Source organism: Sus scrofa, chromosome 6 (genome assembly GCF_054392235.1).
Source record: "Sus scrofa isolate SSC_HxYL_T2T_F1_AM1 chromosome 6, Sscrofa_HxYL_maternal_Yorkshire_Landrace_v2.0, whole genome shotgun sequence".
Taxonomy (NCBI): Eukaryota; Metazoa; Chordata; class Mammalia; order Artiodactyla; family Suidae; genus Sus; species Sus scrofa.
This window is the reverse complement of record NC_139388.1, coordinates 69596902-69619167: the sequence shown is the minus strand read 5'-3', so window position 1 is coordinate 69619167 and position 22266 is coordinate 69596902. Positions and strand designations below refer to the sequence as shown.

General features: G+C 65.2%; 1 protein-coding gene across 32 annotated transcripts in view; it reads left to right on the top strand.

The window, feature by feature from the left end:
- The window catches only part of MEGF6 (multiple EGF like domains 6), an 86380-nt gene that overhangs the window by 41566 nt on the left and 22548 nt on the right, over positions 1-22266 (top strand). For 18 of the 32 annotated variants that reach the window (XR_014805097.1, XM_021095213.2, XM_084958899.1 and 15 more), the window contains one exon: positions 16393-16515. Coding sequence is in view for 27 of the 32 variants with exons in the window: in XM_021095213.2 (XP_020950872.2) it covers positions 16393-16515 (123 nt within the window). In the remaining 5 variants the exon portion in view is untranslated. Of the gene's footprint in view, positions 1-10205; positions 10425-16392; positions 16516-22266 lie in introns of those variants that run through there. The other 14 variants (XR_014805098.1, XM_084958923.1, XM_084958920.1 and 11 more) reach the window with 1 other exon arrangement.

Below are 22266 nucleotides of genomic sequence, written 5' to 3'. Positions count from 1 at the left end.
TCTCCCGAGAGTTCTTTTCTTGACAAGAGCACTGTCTCCGGCTTCGCCAGAGGCCAGCTGGGCGCTGTCCTTGGGGGGAGGGTGGCGGCAGGGGGACAGCCTGCGGCCCTGGGGGCCTGGGGGCCGGGGGAGTCCGCCCTGGCCAAGATGTTCAGCAAACGGGTCTCGTTTCCAGTGCGTTTGCAGGCGGGGGGCGGGGTGGTGCTGGCGGGTGGGGGACAGTGCCACACAAAACTTTTAGGGTCCAGTACGTGGGGCCACTGTGCCTCTGGGGAGAGGCTGAGAAGGAGCCAGACCCTGCTGCCCACCTCGTTCTGGTGTTGACCTTGGTTGCCCTTCTGTGCCATGAGCCCTGCTGAGATGACAGACCCCTGCAAGCCCCCCAGGGCACACCCAGCGCAGGCACAGCTGGTGAAGGGGAGGGGAGGCCCGGCTGCAAGGCCCACGCCCTGCCATTGCCCCCTGGAGTAGGGAACGAGTCAGGGGCCTAGAACTTGCCAGGCCCAGGCCAGGCTCCCCATGAACGTCGGCCCCTTCTCCCACCCCGCCGCCTCCCAGCCTCTCTGAGCCCGGATGGAGCAGCCCCTGCCACTGTTCCTGCCCAGAGGTCCTCCCAGCCTCCCACGGCCAAAGGGGCTCGTCGAGGCTGCTGTTCCCTGCCCCTGTCTGCTGCTGGCACACTGCCGACCTCGCAGCCTCTCTCAGCCTTTCCTTCTGCACCGGGGCGCCTGCCACAGGGCGACCCCAGCCCAGCGGCCTCCAGATGGGGGCTGAGCCTCTGGTTTCCCATCCCCACCCCTCTGGTCCTTGGCTCCTGAGACTCTGGGTGTGCAACCCAGGCTCTTGTCGGTGCCCAGGAGGCCCGAGGTTTCCCAGGTCCAGGGCTCAGGCCAGGCTAGGGGCTGCCCCACGGCTGGGGGGGTCTTCTGACTTGCTGTCTAGAGGCCCCAGGCTGACCCTGGGCTCAGCGATCAGACACGGTCCTGGAAGCCAAGTCCACAACTTGGCCACTGGCTGGAGCCCAGCACGGGGTCAGCAGGCCTGGCCACGATGACGTTCCTTAGGAGGCTTTGGAATCCCTTAATCTGGAGGCCCCGGGGACTGGTGAGGGGGTCGCCGCCTGGCAGTTGGCTGAAGACAGGGGTGCCAACGAGAGGACCAGGGAGGAGGCCGGGCAGGAGGCTTGATCTCAGACTCTGCGTCCTGCTGCACCTGCCCCTTCCTCCCCGTCTGGCCCCTCCCTGGCCCCACGCCCCCCACCCTGGGAGCTCGCTGACCCGGCTCTGCATGTTTGGGATGGCTGGGGCTCCGAGTCACCACGTGGCTGTGAGGGCTCTGCCGAGAGCCAAGCGCCTGCTGTTCCTCTGTCCGCCTGCCAGCCCAGCTCCCCTGAAACTGCAGCTCCGGTGAGCAAGCGGGGCTCTCGGGGGCCGGCTGGCCGCGTGCGAGCAGAGCCGCCAGGAGAGCGAGACGTTGCTGTGGAGGACAGGACCGCTCTGCCTTCTCTGCAGGGCCATGTGGCATGGATGCTGGGGTGAGCCCGGAAACCACTCAGCGTGGTTATCAGCACTATAAAACTGCGCATGGGCACGGGCACCTGGCTGGAGGGCACCTTGGCCCTCACCCCGGGAATGCCCGCAGGCCGGTGTGTTTGTCACATCCTAGGAGGCTGTCCTGGAGCAGGAACTGTGGTCCCCTCTGCTGGGGGCGGACCATGGCCCAGGTGAGACCGCATGCCCACTCGGCTCCCCCAGCATCCCAGGTAGGACGTGGCCACGGACAGGTGCCAGCCCTTCCGACCCGCAGGCAGGTGGTCAGACCTGTGGTCTGTGCAGGCAGCAGCCCCTGCGGGGAACGTGGGCTCCAAGGCCAGGCGCCCGTCCCAGCCGTGGGGCCCGAGCACCTGTCCAGGACTGCCCAGCTGCCGTGTCAGTCCTCTGGGGAGGCCAGTCCAGGCCCAGGATGAGCCTCAGCTCAGCCCCTGAGTAACTCTGAACCTCGGCCTCTTCATCTGGAAAGTGGTACTGACAGTGCCTCTTCCCCTTGGGCACCTGACAAGGCTCGGGGGAAACGCCTGGAGGCCCCGGCCCAGCGCCTGGTGCAGATCCCCACACCCCAGGGGGCTTCAGGGATGGCCAGAAGAGGGGCCCCACCTGAGCCGAGCCTCTCCAGCCTCACTGCCTTCTCTTCAAGGCCCAGCCTGGAGGCCTGGAGGGAGCAGGTGTCCTCGCCCCAAGGCCCCCGCCCTTCCCCCATGACTGGCTGGGTGGATGCTCCCTTGTCCTACCCTCAGCCGGATGGTGTGGCTTGAGGACCATGGTGACATGGGAATGGAGAGGGTTTGGGGCCCCGTTCTGAGGGTGGCATTAGTCCTGCCTAGCGGAGAAAATCACACATCTCTGCGGGACAGACGCCGAGGCTTGGGGAGGGGTCCCCCGCGTCCAGGCTGGCGCCCGGGTGGAATTCTACCGGAGGCAGTCCCACTACTCAATGTCTGGCTCCAGCCTGGGGGCCCAGCGTGCTACTTCTTGGATGTGGGGGTGTCCAGGGCAGAGCTGGGGTGCGGGGTGTCTGTGAGAAGCCGTGGGACATGGCAGCAGTGTCCCCTGTGGGCCCGGCTTTGATGTCTGCGTGGCCCCCACCGTGGGACCGACGCCTCTGCAGAGCGAAAGGAGCTGCCCTAAGACCCTGTGCCCAGGTTGGCATGGGCCCCGCTGTTGCCTGGGTGCGTCCCGTCTGGGATCCGGGAAGGCAGCCGAGACGTGTCCCGATGACCTGACCTCACACCCACGTGGCCCGGCTGCAGCCAGGGCGCTGCCAGGTTCTCGCCGTCCCCAGGGGGAGGCAGGAATGTGGGAAGTGACAGGCCCTGATTAGGAAGCCCCAGGGGCTCAGGCCCTGGGCTGGGAGGGCCGCGCGGGCTGACCCGGGCCAGCTGTGCTGTCCTGCGGCCGTGGGCGGGGGTGCAGGGGGAGCCGCCTCGCACCCCGTCCTGGTGGTCTGGGTGGGGCCCATCTGTACTTCCCTGTGGCCCTTCTGGGAGCTTTCTCTGAATGCCCTTCTGGGGCAACATCGGCCCCCTCCATGGCAGGACCTCCCCCCCGCCCCCCAAAAGGGAGTTCCAGGAGCCTTTCATGCTGTGAGGGTTTGTGCACTTCCCGCCATCAGCAGCTCCTCCGTCAGCAGAGTGGGAAGCGTGGCAGGGCTCTCATGGTGACAGAAAGAAGGCCGCCTGGTCCTGTCCACCTGCACTCCCCGCCAGGCCCCGGCAGCAGCCCACATGCACGGGCCGCTCAGGGCTCACTCTGCCCCGTGGTCCCATTTTACAAAGTGGAGCCAGAGGCCCAGAGAGGGACAGAAGTGCATTCAGAATCACACAGCCAGGGGGCTCTGGGTGGGAGGATGAGGCCCGGAGCGACCTTGTGGGCCTGCCAGAGTGACTTGCTCATGCCACACAGCCAGCACTAGCAGTGCCTGGCACAGAAGGGATGCCCAGCGAATAGCTGCTGGGCGACCTGCCCTTGTAGACGTGCCCCTGTGGTCTGCGGAGCCCAGTGTGGCCTTGGGCCTCCCTGTTGCAAAGCTCCTGCCTCGCTCCTGCAAAGGCCTGCATCTGGGCCTTCCAAGGCCAGGGCCTCTGGCTGGCTGTGCTCTGGACACGGCCGAGGAAGTCCGCCCGCGGGCTGTGATCCCTCCAGGCAGGATGGCAGCATTTCCGATAAGGTGTCTGTGCCAGAGCCTCGTCTATCAGAGCTGCTGAGAGTTAAAAGCTTTTATTTCCTCGTTCTGGCTCGTTCATCCCTCTAGTGAGCAGATTCTGGCAGGTGTGTTTCTGTTTAAGGCCAAGGCAGGAAAGACAATAGCCCTCGGAGTCAGAGCCAGCCGGGGAAAGAAGCGAGAGGCCTGTCCCCTGGGGCCTTCTTGGACCCCCCAAGGCCCAGGGCCCCAGGAGAGGCCCCTGAGATGTGCAGCCTACAGGCATCTGAGTGGCCTCTGTCTGGTGCCCACGGCTGGCTGCAGGTCTGGACACAGGAGCCGAAAGGCTGGATGCCCCTGCCTGAGCCCTGACTTACCTAGGACAGGTGTGACTCTCAGAGGCCACCGTCCTCGGGCTTGGGGCTCCACTGAGAGGAAGTGGACACATCCTAACGGTGAACCCCGTGGCCAGGGCAGCTGCTGGGGTGGGGGAGCACAAGCAGAGGCTGGATCTTGCCCCTGCCCTAGAAACCGGAGCTCCTGGGCCAGAGAAATGGAGGCTTCTTGGAACCACGTGGTCCAGGCTTTGCGTCCCAGTGGCCCAGGGGCTCCAGCTGAGAGGTTGGGGTGATCCAGGGGGACTAGGAGCTGGCAGGGGCCTGGGGCAAGCCTCAGGAGGGCAGGCGCTTTCCCTGTCTGTGCGGCTTCTGCAAATGGAAGCAGCCCCTCCTGGCTGGCCTGTTGCAGGCTGGCTGGCAGGGTGGGGGGCCCTCGCCGCCTGGCTCCGGGGAAGGGCTGCCTCTCCGCCGGGCGGGTGGGAGAGTTCCCGTCCATCAGCACTCGTCCCGGTGGGCCCTCTTCCACAGGCGTCTGGGCTCCTAAGTAGATTCTCCTGCGGTCGTCTCTCGGCTGCCCCTCTGTCTGTTCCAGGCGTCCTGCTGGCTGCACCTTCCCGGCCACGCCCCGTATCCTCTCCAGGCCCCGCCCCCTGAGAAGTGGCTCTGGGCTGGGCCTCCACCCCCCCCCATCCTTTCACCCCATCACCACTCTGGATCCCACTGGGCGGCTGGGGTCCCGCCAGAGCAGTTCTGGGGGGAGGTGGAGCTGCGCCGGAATGCAGAGGGGGGTTTTCCTCCTGCCTGGTGAGGAAATGGGTGAACAGACCCCACAAGATCCCTGTCGGGATGCGCCCCGCAGGGCGAGCGCGTCTCCCGTGTAAAGGCCTGGGGGGTGGTGTGGGTGCTGGGAGCGGGGCCTGGAGGCCTGGGTGAGAAACTGCTCTCTGCACTTAATGGGGACGGCGGCGGCCTCGGAGCTCTGTCCGTGAGGCAGGTGGTCCTGAGGACTTGTGGGCGCCATTGGGGCCTCAGGGGCAGGAGAGGCCCTGGCAGGCCTGCCAGCTGCAGCTTGGGCACGGCGCAAGGCAGCGTGAGTGCTGGCTGCCATCGCGTGTTCCGTGAACAGGTTTGGCAGGAGTGACCGAGGGCCCAGCAGGCTGTGTGGGTGGCTGGAAGTGGGCCTGGCGATGTCCCCAACCTTCGATCTGCCATTTTGTCCTGGCCAGCTAGGCGCCCGCTGTAGGCCAGCCCCAGGCACACGGCTTTGGCCAACCTCCCTGCCTGGCATTTAGCCCTCCTGTCTCTGCATGGGCAACCCTGCACCTGTCCCCAAAGCCCTCCAACGTGCCCATCTTCACCCGCCCCCACCTGTCCGAGGGCCTGTTCAGGCCGCCTCCTCCAGGAAGCCTCCCTGTCCCTTTGCCGTCACCATCCGCCACGCTGAGTGCATGAGCCCTGGGGCTGTGTGAGCACCCCTTCTGCGGTCACTGCTCCCGGGCAGCTCAGATGTCCCCAGCAAGAGCCAGGCCTTGGGGGCTGTGTCCATGGCGGGGCTGTGTCAGCATCGCAGGACTGGACCCGGTCTCGCCCTGGCCTTCACACAGCCACAGGGGAGTGAGTGGAGGCAGCAGAAAGCCCCAGAGACAGCCTCGTCATGGGGACACACGTGTGCACATGGGTGCAGGAGGCCTCCATCATGGCTTGGGGTCTGGCCCACAGTGGGTGCCCCCCCTACCCGGGGTACCCCAGGCCTTGGCTCCCTGGCAAAGTTTGGGGTGTGGATGCCCCCAAGCCGTCCGGTCTCTGGAGGAGGGTGTATGTGAGGAGGGGGCTCCATCCTGGGCTCTCCCTGGGGACCCATGGGGTGGGGGGTCCATCCTGGCTCCCCCTGGGGGCTCTGGCGGGAGAGGGACTCCACACCCGGCTCTCCCTGGGTGTGTGTGTTGGGGGGGCGGGGGAGAGGCTGGCCCAGCCCGGGGCAGCTGCCGGCAGCAGTGGGAGCTGGACTCTCGGAAACAACCACGGTTTTAATTTTTCTCCCTCTGCCTTGGGTGAGGAGCCCACACGGTTAGTGGCTTCACCATGAGGCTGATGCTGGGGCAACTCTGGAGGCCAGGCCTGGCTCTCAGCCCCCGAAATAAACTTTGCTGCCGCGGTGGTGGCCCTCAGAGGGGTGGTGGGAGGGACATTCTGGGGGCACTTCTGCCAGGTCTGCGTGGGGACAGGGCGGAGGGACCCCTTGGTCTGGGCTGGTGGAAGCAGCCAAGCAGGGTGTTTGTCCCCTGGGGGCCAGGAGGCAGCCAGGGGGCTCTTGGGCTGAGGCCTTGAGCCCTGGAGGCAGATGGAAGAGGAGGCTGAGGGGGGGCCGTCCCATCCCTGGGGGTCCTCTTGCAGCCCCCGAGGGCTCCCACACGGCTTTCTTGGTCCTCAGCGTCCTCCTGCCCTCTGCCCTCCCAGCCCCCAAACGGGTCACGTGACAGCTCGACCTCACTGGGAGGTGCTGGTGGCGGCAGAGCCTGGGCCTGGAGCACCCCACTCCCCGATCCCCGCCAGCTCGTGTGGCCTCATTCCACATCCTCCTGTCCACCGGTGAGTGGCCACGGCCTGGCCCCAACCCTGCCAAGTGCCCGCTGCCTAGGGCCCGGGGGTGTCTGTAGGTTCACGACTGTTCCTCCACCCACACCTGCTGTGCCCATGGACCTTCACCCTGGAAACCAGGCTGCCTTGGGGTCACGCTGTGACTTCTGGGAGCTTCTCTGAGTGTCAACCCCACCTGCTGCCAGAGGGTTTAGTTCCTCCTGAGAAGCTGGGACCCAGGAGTGTCTGGTCCCCAGGCTGACAGGAAGAGCCAGGGGTACCCCTCGGGCAGGACAGGACCCCCTGGGCCCGGCCTCCTCTCGTTCCGCCCGAGGGCCTCCTCATCCCACGCCTGGACCCCGGGAACCTGCGGGGAGATGTGGGGCAGTGTCCCACACCTGCAGGCACCTCGTGCTCCTGGGCTCCCCCCCCCCGACCCCTCTGCATCCAGAGGCTGGCAGTCTGCACCATGGGTACCGCCTCCCTCTCAGTGGGTTGGCACGTGGGGTCAGCTCCCTGAAGCGGGAGGCAGGGTGAGGTGGGGCCTGAGAGGCTTCATGGAGGGCTTCATGGAGGAGGTGTCTGTGAGCCCCACAGTAGGGGAGGAAGCTCAGCCTCGTTCTGCTTCCTGCCAGCCCCCGGAGCGCAGCAGGTCTTCCCAGCAAAGCCCCCTGCATCGGGGGCCTGTGTCGGGAGGGCTCAGCCCTGCGGGGGAGCCGTGGCATGTGGGGGCAGCACTGGCCCTCGCCCCAGCCTGGGTCCTGGCAAAGGAGCGCGGTGGCCGCCCCGCTTGGAGAGGAAAGCTGGAGCCGGCCCGGCGGGTGGGGGGAAGGCGCCTTCTGCTGACACACAGACATTCCACCAGGCAGAGACTCCCAGCCCGCAGTTCCGCATCGGGAAAGCATTTCCCAAACAGCTTCCAGACCACAGCCGCGGGCCTGGATGTGCTCGGTGGCACCGAGGAGGGCAGCGGGCTCTGTGTGAGCTGCTGGTGGCTCCTGCGCTGGGCGGCCTGCTGCCTCTCGTGGTCGTGCCAGAGTCCCCATGCCCGGCCCAGTGGGGATGGGGGCCCAGAGCTACCGTATGGCCCCTGGTCCTTCAGGGGGTGCTACCTGGGCTCTAGGGACCTGAGCCCGTCAGCTGTGTGGAAGATGTCAGTGCAGCCCTGCCCATGTCCTGCCCAGAGTGACACACAGGTCACAGCTGAGTGATAGGGGTGAATATAGGAGTGAGTGGTTTAGCGTGGAGGGGGATGGGCCAGCTACAGGGGGAGCACAGAGGCGGCAGCGGCTGCCTCTGGGAGTGAGGCGACTGGGGAGGCTTTGCAGAGAAGAGCACGGCGAGCTGGTACTTGAGGAATGCATAGGAGTTCACTGTTTGTAAGTGGGAAGAAGGCTGGGCATCTTAGCTGTTGGGGAAGCTGGGGCCCCATGAGGGCCAGGCCACCCAGAGAGGGATGGAAAGGCCAGGATTTGGAGCCAGCACCTCCTAGAAGTGCTCTGCCCAGCATCTCTTTGGTGGCCCAGCCTGGAGAAACCCAGCACTGGGTTCTGGCCAACCATCCGGGATGCCTGTGACGAGTGGCAGTGGAAGGGCAGAAGAAACTCCTTGATGGCCGGATGACATGGGCACACCTCTTCCTGTCGGTCCCCTGCCCCCATCACTCAGAACCCACTGAGTACTCCCCCCAGGGAGCTGCTGGGCACCCACGAGGCCCCGTCTTGAGGAGCCTGGAGGTCACCCAGCGTGGACAGGAGAGTCAGACCTGACCCCATCGGCAGCCCCCTCTGTCCTGTGTCACCTCGGGCAGGTCATTTCTCCTCTGGAAAAGGACTGTCCAAGAATGTCCAGGATGCTGCATGCCAAGGACAGGGCCCAGGGCTGCCAAGGTGGGCACCCGGCTGGCAGAATGAGGGTTTAATGACAGGAGGGTCAGGGAAGGGCAGAGGAGATGTGGTCGAGGCGGTGCCAGGCAGGAATAAAGGAAGGAGGTTCCCCCCCCGCCCCCGCCTGGCAGCCTGCCGCCCCCACCCCGTGCCCACCCCTGCTGCTGGCCCGTCCTGTGGTGAAGGATGCTGAGAGCCGGTTGGGGGACACGGCCGAGGCCTCTGGAAATTCTTGCGGGCTTCCAAGGCAGAACACGCATAATCAGAGTTTCTCAAATCTACATTAAAAAAGTAACAGCAGGAGTTCCCATTGTCTCAGTGGGTTAAGGACCTGACACTGGCTCAGTGAAGATTCAGGTTCGATCCCTAGCCTCACTCAGTGGGTTGAGGATCCAGTGTTGCCGCAAGCTGTGGTGTAGGTTGCAGATGCAGCTCGGATCCAGCGCTGCTGTGGCTGTGGCGTAGGCTGGCAGCTCCTATTTGACCCCTAGCCTGGGAACCTCCATATGCTATAGGTGTGGCTATAAAAAAAAGAAAAGAAGCAAAAAGAAATCAGTAAATCAATTTTAATAATGTTATATTTTATTTAATGAGATATATGCAGTTGTAGTCCTTTCGACATGTCATCAACATAAAACTGATTAAGGAGGAAGCTCTCCTGTGCTTTTCCTGGGGAACTAGGGCTGCTGTGCTGCCCAGAGGGGGCACAGGAGAGAGGCTCACCCAGGAGGCTGGCAGGCCTATTTCTGCACTGCCAGGCACCTGGCAGGCAGGGCGCCAGTGGGATGAGCTGCAGGCAAGACTGGGTAAGGTGCAGCATGCCTGTCTCCCACGAGCTCAAGCTTGCCGCCCTGGACCCTGCCCATGGGTGGGCTGGGCAGAGTGACAGTAGTTTCTGGGGAGGTGGAGGGCCGGGCCAGGCGAGGTGGGGTGGGGTGCCAGGGGTGAGACTTCCAGGGTCAGCACAGGCTGCATGACCTGAGCTGGCGGCCAAGCGCTCGTCAGGCCTGCATGCAAATGTCCCTGGGACGCATGGCACTGTAACCCCACCAGCCCTGGGTGGCAGGGCTGCTTTAGACAACTCTGGAACCTCAGACCGTGCCTCTGAGCAGAATGGGGTCCAGGGCGTCTGCAGCCCGACAGAGGCTCGCTGGGGCTGCGGGCTCGGGCTCTCTCCTGCCTGCGGCAGGGTGCAGGGTCCCCCTGCCCAGACCCCCTCGGGTGCTGGCCCTGGTCCGCGGTAGAGCGGGGGGCCGCCAAGGGCTTGGGGCTGCTGGAGTCTTCACCCCCAGGATTTCCGACGCCTCGGTGTGGCCTCAGCGTGCCTCCGTTCCCCACCCTCGCTAAAGTGGTCCCCGCTTTGGGCACCCGTCAGCGCCCGCGCCTGTGTGTATGCCACACGGGCTCTGTGTGCAAATTGCACACGCGGGTCTGCTTGGGCGCGTGTCTGCGTGGCCGGGGCCTGTGCTTGTAGGTGGGTCGGGGAGTGCGTCCGGGTGCCTGAGCGCGGGCACGGGAATGGAATGCGCAGGGTGGGTGGGCGGCGCGGACGGGGGAACCCGCGCGGCCCGTGGGGGCGGGGCGGGGCGGGGCCGCCCCTCGGGGGCGGGGATTCGGCCTTTACCTGCGGGGGGCGGAGCGAAAGCCGAGGACGGCACGGCGAGGGGCGGGGCGCTCGCGGGCTGGGGCGGCTCCCGCGGCGCCGCGGGGTTGAGCGGAGCCGAGCGGAACCGGGAGCGCAGCCGCCGGGCCATGGAGGCGTCCCGGGGCCGCGGCGGGCTGGCGGCGCTCTGGTGCCTTGGGCTGCTGGGGGGCCTGGCGCGAGTCGCGGGCACGCACTACCGCTACCTGTGGAGGAGCTGCTACCCGTGCTACCTGGGCCAGGCCGGCTACCCCGTGGGCACTGGCGACGGCAGCCAGAGGCCAGGTGGGCGCGGCGGGCTTGACGCGGGACGGCGGGACGGCGAGACGGGCCCAGCTCCGCGTGCGCTTTGTTTCCTCCTTTTAAGTTTGCGCCCCGGGGCGGCTGCCAGTGCGGCTGGAGGGAGCGGGGCTGGGACAGGCAGGGAGGCAGCCCCTGCCGCTGGGACACGGCCCCGCGTGCCGAGTCGTCGGACCTTCCCATTCCTCGCTAGCCTGGCTGCAGGGGCTGCTGACAGCAGAGCCTGTTTTGACCAGACGGAGGAGAAACATCCCCCTGCCTTTGCCGGTGGGCACAGGGCCTGCACAGCCCCATGGCACTGGCAGCTCTGGGGCTCGAGGGAGGCCCCCCGGGGCCCTGGGGCAGGCTCTCCCCTTACAGGCTCTGCAGAGCCTGGGCCCCTGGGGGGTGTGTGTGGATGTGGCAGCTGCCCTCCGTCACTATGGCTTGGGAGCCTGGCCAGCCCAGGGGGCTGCAGGGTCAGCTGGGAGGATCATGGAAGCGGCTGCTCCCCTGTCCTTGGTCTTTCCTGCCTCTCCCTGCAGATCTGGTACCCACACTGGGCTGGTCTCCCTGGGGGAAGTTCCTTAGAGCGTCCAGGGGGCTCCATGGAGTTTGGAGTCTGGCAACCACAGGAATGCGAGGTGGGGTGTGGCGTGCCGTGAGTCATCACTTGGGACCCAGCTTGGGATGAAGCTGCGTCTCCCGGTGCAGCCTGAGGCCCAGGGACCACAGCGCCACCTGCGCCCGGGCTCTGAAGCCTCCAGACTGTACCTGGGCTGCAGCCCGCTGGCCCACAGGAGCAGACAGGCTTGGAGGGGGGCTGTTTTCAAGGAAAGCAGGTCCAGAGTTTGGCTCCCCTCCTCGCCTTCCCAGACTCCGGAGAGTGGCTCTAAATAAGGGCATCTGGTCTGCTGCTTGGCTGTCCTCTGGGCCGGTCTATGATGCTCTCCTTGCCACAGGGCACCCATCGTTGGGCTTACTATGGCAGAGACCCCTGCCTCCATTGGCTTTGTCACTTGGCCAGCTGGGGCCCTGTCCCTGTCCCCACAGGGTAAGCAACTTTCCCACACAGTGGCTTGGCCAAGGCTGGCGCTGTCACTCCACCACTGGTGGCACTAAATGCTGAGAGACTGTAGCATCTGAAGGCCTGGAACTGTGGGGCTGGGCTCTGGGCAGCTGCCGTCCATCACTATGGCTCGGGAACCTGGCCAGCCCAGGGGGCTTCAGGGTCAGCTGGGAGGACCATGGAAGCGGCTGCTCCCCTGTCCTTGGTCCTTCCTGCCTCTCCCTGCAGATCTGGTACCCACACTGGGCTGGTCTCCCTGGGGGAAGCTGGGAAGGGCCTGTGGGTGATGGGTGCCTTCTCGTGGGTGAGGACCCTGGGGCATGTCCGGGGGGAGGCAGGACTCTCAACTTGGTGACCACAGACTGGCGCTTTCTGGATCCTGGGGCTCAGATTTTCCTGTGGGCGCAGGTGACTTCAGAAGGGGCTTATTTGGGGGTGGTCTCTGCAGGGGCAGCCAGTTCACTGCGGGCTGCATGTTCTTGGTTCCCAACGGCGTCGGGTGGCCCCTGAGACAGTGCCATCGCTCAGCTCAGCAGACACTCCATGTCTGGCGGGCTTCCGAGGGAGCCATGTCCACTCAGTGCTGTGTTCCCACGGGCCAGGGTGGGGTACAGTCCCCATCACCAGCTGCCAAATCCCCAGTCACACATGTCAGCTGAAGGCAGCAGGAAGGGGCTGGGCTGCTGAGCCCTGGCCTGGCGGTTCCTTAAAACAGCCCCTCTCCCAACCTGCCTGCTCCTGCCGCCTGACGGCTGCAGCCCAGGGCCGGTCCTGTGGCCTCCGAGCCCTGGAGTTTCTAACAGGTGGGAGCTACATGGGGCAGGGTGGCTTTTCCTCAGGCTGGGTGTCCCCTGGAAGGAACAGGTGTCGTCCCCTGACTCTGGGGGACGCATGGCAGAGGAGGTGGCCTCCAAGCTCCCTTTCAGCTGGGGGTGACCACAGGGCCCTGGGGCCCAGCCCCTGCTGTGCTGTCCAGGAGTCCCATCATCTGCCCTCTGGAAGGAAAGCGGTGTGGATGGGCCCAGAGGACAGGTGTGGGTGGGGGCCGATGTTGCCAAGGAAACCAGGTGACCTTATTCTTTCTGCTGTGGTTTCAGAGTCTAAGGGGCCAGTGCTCGATCAGGCCCTCCTGGCGCTAGTCCCACTGCTGCGCTCACCGAGGAGAGGCTGCAGGGCACGGCAGTTAGGGCGGGCCCGCGGCCCGGCACCCAGGGGTGTGCTGCAGCCCCCAGAGAGCACGGCGGCCCTCACAGTGGGTGTCAGGAGGCTGGCTGGCCAGAGCGGACTTTTGGGAACCTGATTCCTGTTTGGGTCTGAGCCTCTGTGACTCATGACTCTGGAAGGGACTGCTGAGGTCATGGTTCACTCTGATTCCTCTGGCTGCTGGGACATGTCATCCCAGCCTAGTGTCTTAAACCCACACAGGCCTGGAGGTCAGAAGTCTGAAAAGGAAGGTGCTGGCAGGGCTGGTCCCTGCTTGGGGCTTGGGGGGGGGTATCTGTTTTCTTGCCTCTTCCAGTTTTGAGAGGCACCAGCATTCCTTGGCCGTGGCACCCTCTTCCATCTTCAGCAGCGCAGCATCTCCTGGACTCTTTAACTCTGATTTTCCTCTCTCTCTCTCTCTCTCTCTCTCTCTCTCGCTGCTCCTGTGGCATATGGAAGTTCCGGGCTGGGGCTCGAACCTGCGCCACAACAGTGACCGGAGCTGCAGCAATGACAATGCCGGGTCCTTAACTCCCTGGGCCACGAGGGCACCCCCTCCTTCCTCGCTCTTATTTATGAGGCCTGGTGATGACCGTGGACATACGTGGACACTCCAGGAATACCTCTTGTGTCACCTGCAAAATGAACCTTTGGAGGTTCCAGGGGTTAGGGTTAGGGTTTGGACCTCTTTGAGGGGCCATCATTCAGCTGGCTGCACTTTGAAGAACTGAGCCTGTGGCTTCTCAGGTAACATCATGGCCACAGTCACGGTCAAGGGTTAGCAGCTCTGGGTCCTTGGAGGTGGCTGAGAACAGCTCGGTCCTGCCACCACGTGGCCCACGGTGGGAGTGGGGCCGGCAGGGCTTAGGTAACAGGGCCCTGCCCTGCTTTCTGAGTGTTTGTCATTTCTGCAAAGGGGCTTAGCTCTCAGAGCTGGCGGGGACCCCGCAGGAGGTCGTCTGCCCAGCGTCCCGCCTGCCACAGCAGAGAGGGGGTGGGGGCCCAGATCCTTCCGCAGCTCCTTGAGCTGCCCCGCTGTGTCCAGACAGGCCCACAGCACAGACGGCGGTGGGGGCCGTGGCTGGGCCTCCTGGTCCCCTGCCTGTGCGGCTGCTCACGGACCCTGTGGCTTTGGGGAGGGGGATGGCTCCCGGGCGCGGGGGCACAGCCTGACAGATGGGCCTGGGTGATTAGAATTCAGGCAGGAGCCTGGAACACCTCTTGGGTCTAAAGGGTCCTGTTCGCATGGCAGGAGGGCCGTCAGCAGTCACATGGGAAGCGGGGTGTGTGTATGGGGGGGAGCCCCAGTTGTCAGAGCCAGCCCCTCCGACTCCCCATCTCCAGGGCCACGTCTCTGTCCTCCTCCCCGGCTTTACCTGCCTGCCCTGTACGCACCCTGAGCCCAGCCCCCACCCACCCCTGGGCAGCCACCCAGGCCTCCCTGAGCCCTACCGTATGCCCAGCGCCATGCTCTGTGCGGTCCATGCTCGGAGGGGTCTCACAGAGAGGGATCTGAACCCAGAGGGGACAGGGCTCCTTTCTGAGCCCCGTCAGGGGGGTGCTGCCCCCCCTACCACCCGGTGACTCTCCCACATGAGGGCCTTGAGCCCTGAGACCTCCCACCCTGCCCCAGGTCCCTCTGTCCCCCAAGACTCTTTGGGGCGCTGTTGAGGGCCTTTAACCCTTTGTCCTCAGTCTCCCACCAATCGTCCTGGCATCATTCTGCCCATGGGTCACCCCGTGCTCAGGACAGGTTCTCTTGGTGTCATTGCCTCTTTGAGGTGGCCTCAGGGCTGGGACGGGGCCCTGTGGGTCTCCAGGGGGGTGTGGCTTGTACCTGGAGCGGAGGCCCTGGCCTCCTGGGTTGGTCCTGGGTCCTTCCTGAAGGGCCAGGCTTGTGCTGGGAGCGCCGACTATAGGCAGGGTTTCCATACCTGGGGAGCATGGCCTGGTGGGCAGGTTCTGGGGACCCTCCAGGAGAAGCCCCGCCCCGTGCCACCTTCGGAGCCCTTCGGAAGTGTGCTGGGGCTTTAGGATGGGAGCCTCAAAGGTGGGCACTCTCACGGGGGCAGTGGGTGAGAGCTCGAGGGCGGACCTTCGGGTTTACTAAGTGGAATTAGAGGAACCTCAGCTTCGCGCAGCCCTGGGAGCGAGCCAGCTTTCTGCCCAGCCGCGGCCTTACCCTGGAAATCACCACCTTTTCTCCCCGTGGAGCTGAGCAGAGTGGATCTCCACAGCCCCGGAGCTGGCCACGACCTCCCCTGCCGGCCTTGGTCAGGTCAGGGCCTCTACTGTCCAGGCGAGGGGCCCCAGACGCTTGGCTCTTAGATGCTTGAGAGTGAGGTGTGTCTGTGTGTCCGTCTCCTCACTTTCCAGGTCTGGGAAGCTGGCGGCCCGGTTGGTGAGTCTGGCATCTGAAAAGTGTGGCCTGGCCTGAAGACCAGGCGTGGGCTCTGTCCCCGCGCTCAGCACTCCAGGGTGGCTGGGTTCTGTGCGGCCCAAGCAGTGGCATCTTTGCTCTGTCTTTCCATTTGTCTAGGCAGTCGGGTCCCTCCTAGTGTGTCGCCTGGCACCCAGGTGTCCCAGGCAGCCTGTTGCCTCCTGCCTTCCTGCCTGGCCTCTCTGGAGGCCTCGGCTGGTGGACGCTGGCCTGGAGGGAGGGAAGAGAGGGCAGGGCAGCCTGAACCATCGCTGTATCTCTGCAGAGCCATGGAGGGGCCCCGGCCAGCCACAAGTGTGGTGCTCTGGGGTGCAGATCCCTGGGCCTCTGCTCCTGGGGAGGGTCTTTCTCACCCCTGAGCTCCCATCTCAGCTGCTGGGGTGGCCCTGGGCCTTTGGGCTGCCCCCGCGGCTTCTGGTCAGCTCTCCTGTGCCCTGGGGCAGAGTGCCGGCTTTGGTTGTGGAGGCTGCAAGTCGGAGATCAAGGGGTGGGCCTGGCCCCGCCCCCTCTGAAACCTGGGGGAGGGTCCCTCCTGCCCCTCCCAGCCCCTGGTTTCCTGGGCTGTGGCCACCTCACCCCTGTCTGCCTCCCTGTGTCCCCAGGACCCGCCCCTGGACAAGGTCACCTCCCGCCAGGACCTTCTCCTCCCCGTCCTTTACTTACTGTGTCTTGGACACTCTGTTCCCAGATGAGGTCACATCCCGAGGCTCTGGGTGGACGTGGATTTGGGGGTCATGGTTCAACACCGAGCATCCCTCTCCTGCCCCCGCTTGGGCTCCCTGAGGCTGGGCAGGGGCATCTCCCGGTTTCCATTTCTCCTTCTGGGCTTGTGGGCCCCGGAGGAGCCGCTGGCCCTGCCCTGGGAGCATTTCTGGATTCGGACGCCAGAAAAGAGCGTGTGCTCTGGGCTCATAAAAAGCGTTAGGAACGGCCCCCCCACCTGAGCCTGCTCCTCCTTCACCTCCGCATTGGCCAGAGCTCTGCCGCCCACGCTCTGGCTGACTCTGGGTGCGCCCGTGCTCCAGCCGCCCTGGAGGGGCTCCAGGTGGGCCGGCAGGTGCTGGAGGCCAGCCTGCCTTCCCCCGCCAGGCACGGTCCCGGCGCTCGGGGCTGCGGTGGGCAGCGTGGCCTGAGAAGGAGGGGCTCGGGTCTGGGCTTCCTACCTGGGCGAGGACGGTGACCTCGGAGAGAGGAGCTAGCACGGAGGTGGGGCAGCCTGGGTGGGCACTGGCTGTTAACCCCGGGCCCATGTCCCCGTGCAGATGTGGATGAGTGCCAGGTGCACAACGGCGGCTGCCAGCACAGGTGTGTGAACACCCCAGGCTCCTACCTCTGCGAGTGCAAACCCGGCTTCCGACTCCATGCCGATGGCAGGACCTGCCTGGGTAAGCACCCCTGCAGCCTCCCGGGCCAGGTGCCACCTCCCTGCCAGGCTCCGGGCCTCAGCCGTCCCCTGTCCTGGTGTGCCCAGGTCTGGGAGGGGGCCGGGGTCCTTGTACTTCTGGGCTGCGGGGCCTGATGCAGCCCCTTTGGAGCCTGGCTGCTCGGTGTGGCTGCCGTTAGTGGGGAGGCCGCGGGACCCTTGCCAGCACCCCTCAGAGGGGAGCTGAGGTTCATGGGGTGAGAGAGTGTCCCGGGTCCCCACCCTGAGAGACTCTGGTGACGGGGAGATGCCCCTGGGCTGCCGTCGTCCAAGGCCCTCTGCAGCAGAAGCCCTGGTTGGCCATCAGCAGGGACATGGATCCGGCCATGCTGCCCCAAATAGGGGGAAGCTCGCTGTTTGCTGGGTGGGGAGCAGCCCAAGGCCACTCTTGGCCTGCGGAGCTGGGCTTTCTGGGCCCAGGTCCCCCACCCCAGTTTTGGGGAGCCTGGGGGTACGGCTGCAGCCGGCGGGGAAGGGGTAACCCGGAAGGGAGACCTTGGCCCTCAGTTCCACTGTGGGGTCTTTTTGCCATGGGGGATGGGCTTGTTGGGGGTGCTCGGGCCACAGCCAGCTGCCCCCGCCAGTGCGGGAGGCCACAGGGAGAGAAGGGGGGCAGCGGGAGCCCACGGAGTGGAGGGTGGGGGCTGGGAGTGCGGTTTTGATGCTTGGCATCCACCCCCCCGCCCCCCTCCTGCCTGCTCTGGACACAGGTGCCACGGCCATGGGGCCAGCCCCTCCTTGCTGGCCACCCTGTCTGGGAGGCTGCCTGGGGGTCATTCCCTGGGGCCTGGGCCGGTGGTCCCCCTCTGGCCAGCAGCCGCTGGGGCAGCGCTCTCTCTGCGGCTGTGGGGGCAACGCCCCTTCTTTCCATCCTGCAGACCCGGAGTGGCCGGCCCGGGCGGGCTCTGAGCAGCCTCCCCGCTGCGTGCCTGGCTGCTATGTGGCAGGGCGGCCGGCCAGCCCTGGGGGGCCCTCCCCGGCACAGACGCTCTCACATGTCCCGGCCGCCGCTCAAGAGCGAGCGGAGCCCTGTAAAGTGTCTCTGGGTTGGGAAGTGGAAACAGATGCCGGAATGTGATCTGTGCTCCAGGACCGTACAGGGCGGGCAGCCCCCAGGCGCTGGGCCCTGACCCCCCGTGTCTTCCCGTCTCCCTTCCCCTGGGGCAGGCTCTCCTTGGAGAAGGACAGCTCAGGGCTGGTCCAGGGTGGGCGGGGCTTGTGGTGCTGCTGCTGCTGGGCCCTGTGAGGGGCCTGGGCTGGACATCCTCCTGGGTCTCCCAAGAGCCCCCCCACTCAGGTCCCGGCTGATGGTGGCCTTCCCTGTGCTGCCGAACAGGGAACGGGGAACACCCGCAAAGGGAGGGTGCCCTGAGGGCTTTTGGAGGGACCCTCGTGGCTTCTAAGAGTGGCCATGGGAAACCCGGTGGGGCACATGCCTCAGCCTTGCCCCTGACTCTCAGCCTGACCCACCTCATCGCTACGGTGGAGCCTTTCCTGGGGGTGCCTTGCTGGGGCCCCAGAAATCTTGATTTGTGGCCCTTGCTTATTTTCAGGGTTCTTTTTGGGGTCGGATGCCAGGGCCCCAGTGTGGTCTGCACAGCCTGGCGAGAGGCGGCTGGGACCTCGCCACCCCCTCTGCCTGCCACCCCTATTTTGCACAGCCAGACTGCACGGCGTGCCCCTGGGTGGGGGGCGGGGAGTGGTGGCAGGAGGTCTGCTGCCTGGGTGCAGGTGCCCACCTCCTGGCCTCGCCCACAGAGGGCGCAGGTGAGACGCCTGCGCACCAGCCTCTCCCCTGGGTCCTGTGGCTGGACTCGCTTTCTTCCCTCAATGCAGCGTTTGTCTCAAGTCCCATCACTTTCTCTTTCTCTTGACTGCAGCTCTCAGGGGGATATGTACACTGCACTCCCCCAACCACACGCGCACCCCCACACCCCCCCCACACCCCCACACATACCTGGCTGTTGTATCTGGAATTCCTGGGAGCCAACACCCGCCAGGGTGCAGGCTGGTCCCCAGGTCTCCTGGGCATGGTGTGGGTTTGTCTGCACAGGCCTGCTGGGGGCTGCCTTCCCTGTGGGGGCCTGGGCTTTGCTGAAAAGCTTCCAGGCTGGATAGGGGTCTCCTGGGGGCTTCTTCCTTTGCTCTAGGGGCACCTTGCTGTCCTCATGCGTGTGTCACTCGGGTTAGGGGAACCTAGCCTGGCTGCAGTGCATCTGACCTACTGGCCTGGGGTGGGGAGGGTGGCCGAGCACCTTAGATCTCAGATAGGGGCTCCAGGTGGGACTCCAGGTGGGGGCACCTCTTACCTGTGGCTGGGCTTCCTGCCATTGGGAGGTGTGGACCCCCAGGGTGTGGGGCATGGGGGAGCCGCTGGCCTGTCTAAGGTTCACGTGGCATCCTCTGAACCCACGCCACGCTCAGGTCTCCGTGGATTTTTACGGGAAGATGAGTGTAGGAGCTGTAGCCCTCCCCAACCCTCCCCCGAAGCACGCAGGCCAGCTGCGAGGCAGGCTGCACAGCTGCAGCACAGCTGCTCTGCCCCCCTCCCCCCAGGGCCTCCTGGGATCCTCTGGTTGGGGAGGGGAGCTGTGAGCTCTCCTGGGACTGCAGGCAGGCAAGGAGCAGGCCCTGGCACCTCTCCCTTCAGCAGCTTGGGGTGAGGATTATGGAGCTGCTGGAGGCTGGGGGCAGAGAGGGTTCCCGCAGGGAGGGGACAGTCCTTCCTCGGTACAGAGAGGGAAGGTCCTCTGAGCTCTCAGAGAGGCACCACATCGTGGGGCCGCAGGAATCTGGGAGGTCTTCAAAAGTGATGGTGCTTAAGGGGGCTTTGAAACAGACAAGGGGAGCCTTGAAACTGTCTTTGAAGTTGCCTCTCAGGCAGGGAGAGGACAGGAAATGCGTAGTCTTGCACCCCTTCTCAGCCAGAAAAAAGCACCAAAGCCAGAATCAGGCCTGCGGCTGCCCTGCCCACTACCACCCACCTTGGGTGAAGCACTTGCTGAAGAGAAGCCAGGCTCTGCGGGGACTGCCCCCCACCCCACCCCTGCCAGTCCCTGGCACCTTCCCTCCTCATCCGTTAAGCTCACTGACTATGGGCCCCTTGGTCCGCCATGGCCCCGTTAGCCCTTTCTTTCCCTCTGGGTTTCTGCATTGGGTGGGGGGTGTCTGTGGCCGCTGCCCGGGCTTCCCCAGGTTGGGGTGTGACCTCCCACCACCCCGGCTGCTGGCGGCCTGCCCTCCTGGGGGCCTGGCCTTGGGTACAGCCGTGACCTCCAAGAAGGTCTTGGGCAGACTGCCCTTCCCGCCTCCGCTTGGACCCAGCAGCCCCTGGGCCTGGAAGGCACACGCCTTGTTGAAGGTGCAGCCCGTCTGGGGTCCGAGGGGGCCCGGAGAGCTTTCCCAGAAGCGCCTCTGTGGCTGGTGGGACACAGCCTGTGATGTGGGGTTGGGTGCCAGACCCTGGTCCGTGGGCAGGGGTGGCCGCATACATGCTGCAGTGAACAGTGCCCCGAGCAGCGTGGAGGCCCCATCCCAAGGGAGGGGTCCAGGGTAGGGGCCCAGGGCAGCGTGGCAGGTGAGCAGTGAGCTGCCGAGGGGCCCAGGCTGGGCAGGGCCCGGGTGAGTTTCCCTTCTAGTCCTGCCATCCTGGCCCTGTCCCCAGCAGAAGAGGGAGGAGCTGTGGGTAGCTGCTGACCCCACGTGGAGTGAGGCTCCAGGGACCTAGAAACGGAGCCAGCCTGAGGGCAGTGACTACAAACCACGAAGCCACCCTGGACCTGGCTCCCAAACCGCCCGCTGGGCTTAGAAGCTGGAGCAGACCGGGCTGGTGGCCTCAGCACGCTGCTGACACTTGTCCTCACCTGCCGGCCTGCCAGGCGCAGCCCCTTGGCTGACCAGCTCGCTCCGAAGCCAGGGGCCTGCCAGCAGAGCCCCTTGGAGGTTAGCCGTCCAGAGCCCCTGGTGCCGCTTCCTCCACGGCTCTCAGACATGCCCGATGCCTCCAGGAGTGGAGACACGCTGGTGTGGACAAGCAGGCCTCCGTGTCTGGGAAGTCCAGGCTCCTGCTCAAGCCCCATGCCGGTTTTTTTTTTTTTTTTTTTTCTTTTTAGGGCTGCACCCACAGCACATGGAAATTCCCAGGCTAGGGATCGGATCGGAGCTACAGCTGCCGGCCTACACCACAGCCACAGCAACGCTGGATCTGAACTGCATCTGAAACCTACTCCACAGCTCACGGCAATGCCGGATCCTTAACCCACTGAGCAGGGACAGGGATCAAACCTGCAACCTCATGGTTCCTGGTCGGATTCGTTTCCACTGTGCCACGATGGGAACTCCAAGGCCCGGGCCCTTCGGAGGCTCCAGGCTGGGGCGCCTCCTGGCTGAAGGTGGAGTGGTCCCAGCTTTGAGAACCACTGGTCCCCTGGCCCTGGGCTTTGCAGACCGGGTGGGAAGCTCAGGCCGTGGAACACGCACCACAGACCAGGTGGCTTAGAGGGCAGTTCATTTTCTCCTGGCTCTGGGGCTGGCAGTTCCAGGTCATGGTGGCAGCCAGTTCTGTTCCAGGTGAGAGCGCTCTTCCTGGCTGCCCTTCCTGCTCTCTCCTCATTTGACGGAGGCAGAGACAGGGACAGAGAGAGTTCTACGTCCCTTCTTATAAGGACGCAAATCCTGTTGGATCAGGGCCCCACCTCACAGCCTCATTTAGCCTGAATTTCCTTCCTTCCAAATACAACCACCTCGGTGGTTGGATTTAGGTGTGTACACACGTGAGTTTTAGGGGGACACAAACATTAATCCTGTTAGGGGGTGGGGAACCCCCTGGTCTCCCGTTTTCTGGTGGACCCTCAGCTTTGCTGCAGGTCTGAGCCGGGTCCTGATTCGCGGGCGCCCCAGGCATGGGTCAGCGGCACGTGGATACCATGGCCAGGTCTCACAGTGACCCAGGGGCCTGGACACCTCACCCCGGCTCTGGGCACAGGCGTGCAGAGCCTGGCCCTCCCCTGAGCTGCACAGTCCAGCGCCTGAGAAAAACTGCCTTGTTCAGCTTTCCCGGAATCTGTGGTGCAAGTTCAGGACACGGGGCTTGGCTCCCTTGTGTACACAGTCTGGGAGCATCTGAGGCATTAGAACTTGTGCAGCAGAGCGGTGAGAGACAGGCTTGGGAGGGCACGAGGCTGCAGGGGGCTGGACCCCTCCGCAGCCCCCACCTGCCTGAGATGTCTCCTGGGGGCCCCTGTGGCCTGGTGCTGGGTGTTCTGCCATCTGGAGGGGCTCCTTCAGCCCTGCCACAGCTCTGTGGGTCGTCCTTGCAGCCGTGGGGTCTGCCCTGGGCTCCAAGTGCCTGCCTGGCGCTGCCAGGAAGGGCTGCTGGCTCCTGTTATGAGCTCTGAGCGGTTGGTGCTGGGAACCCGGGGCCCCAGGCGTGGCCAGTTCAGGCCACACTTGGAAGCCCCTGGAGTGATGGCCGTATAGCTGAGGCGGAGCTGTCTCGGGAGAGGCAGGTGGGGCCTTGGGGGTCAGTGCAGATCGGGGGTGGGTGGCTGGAGAGCGGCCTGAAGTGAGAGGCTGGGCGCCCTGCTCCTCCTTTTTCTACCGGGACTGTGTCTCTGCTGCCCCTCCCCCACACGTGGCAGGGCCAGGCACAGCGGGGAGACAGAGCCATCACGGCCACCCCAGCGTCCTCTCCGCCCCAGCAGGGCTGGCTTTG